Source organism: Ylistrum balloti, unplaced genomic scaffold, assembly GCF_031769215.1.
Source record: "Ylistrum balloti isolate Yb309-2 unplaced genomic scaffold, AGI_CSIRO_Ybal_v1 Utg369864, whole genome shotgun sequence".
NCBI classification, from domain to species: Eukaryota; Metazoa; Mollusca; class Bivalvia; order Pectinida; family Pectinidae; genus Ylistrum; species Ylistrum balloti.
In genome coordinates this window covers 130,928-136,927 of record NW_026782010.1, presented here as the reverse complement: position 1 = coordinate 136,927, position 6,000 = coordinate 130,928, and the positions used below count along the sequence as shown (strand labels likewise).

At 34.2% G+C, this 6,000-nt stretch overlaps 1 protein-coding gene across 1 annotated transcript in view; it reads right to left on the bottom strand.

Annotated features, from left to right (window-relative positions):
- Positions 1–1,938: 1,938 nt before the first annotated feature.
- Positions 1,939–6,000, bottom strand: part of LOC132545930 (E3 ubiquitin-protein ligase MYCBP2-like) — a 130,310-nt gene continuing 126,248 nt past the window's right edge. Inside the window, exon 89 of the mRNA XM_060209607.1 lies at positions 1,939–3,655. Within this exon, the coding sequence (XP_060065590.1) occupies positions 3,540–3,655 (116 nt within the window). The 3' untranslated portion in view covers positions 1,939–3,539. The remainder of the gene's footprint in view (positions 3,656–6,000) is intronic.

Here is a 6,000-nt window from a genome sequence, read left to right as displayed (position 1 = left end):
TGTAAAAAGTGTTTATGATATATTATACATTGAGCAATAGTAAATATTAAAAAGAAAAGTGTTGTTTTATTGCATGTTTTAAGGCACTATATTTGAACGCGTACGCATGTCTCTGGGTGATATATTTGAAAGGGTAATTGACCCAGCCCGCTTGAAGAAAAAACAGTTAAACACTGACGTTGGATGTTTACATTCAAAGTCCATATTATGTTTTCGACCGCAAACATAGTTTGCAAAATTCGGGGATGGAGAATCTATTTTTTTTATGTATATGGCTCAAGGAAAAAAATAGAAATCTGAAAAATGGCGTCCAGTAATGGCTACCGCGAGGCGAGTGCAAATATTTGATAATATGAGATTAGAAATGGGAGAAAAAAACTCTTTTCTATATGGGTATGTAGGATAGGGATATTCCACCCTCGGGATCACAAAATATGGTAAAAACCCTTGGCAAGCCTCGGGTTTTACCACATTTTGTGACCCCTCTGGTGGAATATCACTATCCTACATACCCATATAGAAAAGAGTCTGATATTATTGACCCTGTTACTGTCAGGTTTGACAGCAGATACTGCCAGCTGTTTTGTCATTTCATCAGTCAGGATCAGTTCTGTATTATTGACCGTTACTGTCAGGTTTGACAGAAGATACTGTCAGTTGTTTTATCATTACACCAGTCAGGATCAGTTCTGTATTATTGACCCTGTTACTGTCAGGTTTGACAGGAAACACTGATATGTAAACCATTAAAATTAGATATCTTAGATTACCTGACAAATTATTTCAAAACAATAAATGAGATATTTTAGTCAGTTTTTTTGCTCAGAATGTCTTTTTCACTAATTACAAATATGATATCTTCTTTACTTAATGTAATCCTTAAAATGTTTTAATTTCCTTTATCTTAATTAATTTTCTTTTATTCCTAAAGTAGAATCTTATTTAGTAAATTAGATACATTAGTATACAGAAACACTTGTCTGTATGTCACATTTTATTGTAATTAAGAACTTCATCAACATCATATTTAGTTATTAATGTGTTTGAAATCATGAAGAAATGGTATTATTTGTATCTGTATGATATGGTTGTTTTGTATGAAAATTATAATGATATGGTGTTATTTTGTTTGAAAATCATGACATAATGGTTAATTGTATGGAAATGATGATGTGGTGTTATTTGTGAGGAAATGATGATGATGTGGTGTTATTTGTGTGGAAATGATGACAATGTATAAATGATTGTTCTCTGGGGCCTGAGGTGTGGGGCCCCATAGGGGGGTAATAGAGCAAATTATTCGTAATCCTACTCCTCCTGTAGGAATGATTGGATTTTGCCCAAATTTACTCCAAAGCATTCTTGGGTGATGTGGAACAAGGTTTGTAACCCAATAGGGAAATTATGTAAAAAATTGTTAGTCATATTTGAATTTTTTTTTTTAATTGCTGAATGGCTAAATTAGCCAGGTGAGCAATGTAGGCTCATTAGGACGCTTGTTTGTATAGAAATGATGATTTGTCACAAGTTGACTCCTGTATGATATAGTGTACATGTCGGATTGACCTCTTGTAGTACAGAGTTGTGATATGAGAGGTGGTAGTGATGTTGTTATAGGACACATCTTGGTGTAGACAATGATGTAATGCAAAAATGTTCTTGTTTGAAGCAATAAAAGAATTCAAATACTCATTCTACGACATGAATGTTAATTCGATGTTGTAGTAAGAACAACATTCGTAAATACATTTAGATCCTTTTTGAATATCATTTCATGCTTCAGTGACTTGAGATAGCATCAGGTTTACCACATAGCCACATTACTGTTTCAAAATTGATCCTGACTGTTCTTGGGGTGATGAACCCAGCAAACATATTTGTAATATCATGATCATTGTAATAATTAAAAGACCACAAAAAACTCTTGTTGTATGTAGATGTCTTAAAATTTTATTGGCCTAAAAAGCCAAATATATATCACAGTTACCAACACGGATGGAGGGAGGAATGCATTACATAAAGCTACCCACAGGTCACTTTCTCCCGTTGCACAACAGCAGCAAACTCCCCTGAACTTACAGTATTATAAGTACAAGCTATGATTTACATCCAAATTTTAAAGCTTTAACTTGAGAGTGCTTTTTGAAGCGCTAAAATTTGATTTAAATATTGGTTAATTTGATCTGTCAAGCAAGTTATAGTGATGGAGAATCGGGATGTTCAGATGAAAAACGCATTCTATTTAAATCATTTGTTCAAATATTCTTAAAAAGACCCTGATCTAAGGATGAATTGACAAGAAATATCTGTAAAACCTCATTGTCTAAACCTGTTATTTTAGACTGTTGAGATTTAATCACATTTCCCAACTGTTACAATGTCAGAGTCTCGCTTGCTATGTGGAATATTTGGACACTTGTGTATCACTTAAATGTTAGATCATATGGACCCCTAAAAGAAATGAAATTCAGTGAAATAAAATACCTGTTTAAATAAGATTAAAATATTCTCAAAGCATTGAAACCTTATAGACAACCAAACAAGTAGAGAGGTAATGATTGGCCAGTATAATGCTATCTTTCATCACTAATGGTGACTTAGATGTCACTGTAGAATTAAATGCCTTAACTGGTATTTCATAATGAGATTATACTAACATGGCAGGGTGGCACAAAAAGCTTTATGCTAGTTTGGAGAAACTGAAACAAAGTGTGTTACTCGATTGTAATGTACCAAATGCAAGTTACAGCCAGGAGGCGGCACATCAGCAGTTCAGGATAAAATTCACCAAAGGTCAAATTGCTGTTAATTAAAGTTTCTTAGTGAGGAACTTGTAGAAACATCCTGCAGGTGATACTGTATGGTAACAATAGTCATTCAAACTCTATTATAAACAATTTAGTTGGTACTACATATCACAATAAAGCTCTAGATCACCAGTGTAACCTTCACACCTGTCTGTAACTGTTCATAACTGATAGATTTGGAGTGAGCTGAAAATAAGAAGACCATTGCCCGTCTCAGCCATTTTTCCTACATATTTCTGTTTTAATATATAAGAGAAAGTTAAAATTCATTAAAGACTCCGAATTAAAATTGGGATCAGTAAAGTTATCCCATTTTCATCAGTAACACAGGTGTCGGGCTGTTTAACATTGATATCTAATGATCACAAATACATCAGAAATTATGACAACATTAGTTACCATTGCAACAATGATCAACAACCAAATTTAGGTGTTTACCTAGTCAGACTTCATAACAATATTAAATGTGTTTCTTTGGTAATGATAACAAATCATTTCATTGGTGTTACTATATACAACAAAGTTAAACATGATTTTACACACAAGCACTTTAAGTGCAGCAGCATGAACATGCTTATTATCACTGTATTGATAGGACCTGTCAACAAAACTCAGGACCTCTTGTTCAAAGTGGAGCTAAAACTTGAAGATGTCCCAGAAGATAATACGTTTAATAATCACATTTGTTTGTAGGAAACATTCATGTCCATGATAATTTTTTTCTGTTTTGAGTTAAAATGTATGAGCATTTCTACAGACACCACATCCCAGGGCAAACTCCTCCCCTGTGGGTGGGTGCTGTACATGGAGTGGGCATTCCTCTCCTTCAAGCTGTTTTCCTCGAGGACCTGCAAGTAAAACCGTAAAAAGTTGAAACTGAAATTTTTTAAAAATCGGCTCTCAAAAGGGTAACCAGTCTAACAGTCTCTGAAACAAGCTATTACCACAGATGTTTACTGCAGGGTTGTTTAGGTTCACAGGGATTAAATTCTACACATTACCACAGATGTTTACTGTAGAGTTAAGTTCACAGGGATTAAATTCTACACATTACCACAGATGTTTACTGTAGAGTTGTTTAGGTTCACAAGGATTAAATTCTACACATCACCACAGATATTTACTGTAGAGTAGTTTAAGTTCACAGGGGTTAAATTCTACACATTACCACAGATATTTACTGTAGAGTTGTTTAAGTTCACAGGGATTAAATTCTACACATTACCACAGATATTTACTGTAGAGTTGTTTAAGTTCACAGGGGTTAAATTCTACACATTACCACAGATGTTTACTGTAGAGTTAAGTTCATAGGGATTAAATTCATATTACCACAGATGTTTACTGTAGAGTTGTGTAAGTTCACAGGGGTTAAATTCTACACATTACCACAGATATTTACTGTAGAGTTGTTTAGGTTCACAGGGATTAAATTCTACACATTACCACAGATGTTTACTGTAGAGGTGTTTCAGTTCACAGGGATTAAATTCTACACATTACCACAGATATTTACTGTAGAGTTGTGTAAGTTCACAGGGGTTAAATTCTACACATTACCACAGATGTTTACTGTAGAGTTGTTTAAGTTTACAGGGATTAAATTCTACACATTACCACAGATGTTTACTGTAGAGTTAAGTTCACAGGGATTAAATTCTACACATTACCACAGATGTTTACTGCAGGGTTGTTTAGGTTCACAAGGATTAAATTCTACACATTACCACAGATGTTTACTGCAGGGTTGTTTAGGTTCACAGGGATTAAATTCTACATTACCACAGATGTTTACTGTAGAGTTAAGTTCATAGGGATTAAATTCATATTACCACAGATGTTTACTGTAGAGTTGTTTAAGTTCACAGGGGTTAAATTCTACACATTACCACAGATATTTACTGTAGAGTTGTTTAGGTTCACAGGGATTAAATTCTACACATTACCACAGATGTTTACTGTAGAGGTGTTTAAGTTCAGTTCACATTACCACAGGACTGTAGAGTTAAGTTCACAGGGATTAAATTCTACACATTACCACAGATGTTTACTGTAGAGTTAAGTTCACAGGGATTAAATTCTACACATTACCACAGATGTTTACTGTAGAGTTGTTTAAGTTTACAGGGATTAAATTCTACACATTACCACAGATGTTTACTGTAGAGTTAAGTTCATAGGGATTAAATTCATATTACCACAGATGTTTACTGTAGAGTTGTGTAAGTTCACAGGGGTTAAATTCTACACATTACCACAGATATTTACTGTAGAGTTGTTTAAGTTCACGGGGATTAAATTCTACACATTACCACAGATATTTACTGTAGAGTTGTTTAAGTTCACAGGGGTTAAATTCTACACATTACCACAGATATTTACTGTAGAGTTGTTTAAGTTCACAGGGGTTAAATTCTACACATTACCACAGATGTTTACTGTAGAGTTGTGTAAGTTCACAGGGGTTAAATTCTACACATTACCACAGATATTTACTGTAGAGTTGTTTAAGTTCACAGGGATTAAATTCTACACATTACCACAGATATTTACTGTAGAGTTGTTTAAGTTCACAGGGATTAAATTCTACACATTACCACAGATATTTACTGTAGAGTTGTGTAAGTTCACAGGGGTTAAATTCTACACATTACCACAGATATTTACTGTAGAGTTGTGTAAGTTCACAGGGGTTAAATTCTACACATCACCACAGATATTTACTGTAGAGATGTTTAAGTTCACAGGGATTAAATTCTACACATTAAGCTGTTGGTGAACTGTTTATTACACAGACTGAAAGGGGCATGTTCTGTAAGAAACAATGAAAGTTGATGGTAAACTGTTACTTATTACACAAAGTGACAGGGGCATGTTCTGTAAGAAACAATGAAAGTTGATGGTGAACTGTTACTTATTACACAAAGTGACAGGGGCATGTTCTGTAAGAAACAATGAAAGTTGATGGTAAACTGTTACTTATTACACAAAGTGACAGGGGCATGTTCTGTCAGAAACAATGAAAGTTGATGGTGAACTGTTTTTTATTACACAGACTGACAGGAGCATGTCCTGTTAGAAACAATGAAAGTTGATGGTGAACTGTTTTTTATTACACAGACTGACAGGGGCATGTTCTGTTAGAAACAATGAAAGTTGATGGTGAACTGTTTTTTATTACACAGACTGACAG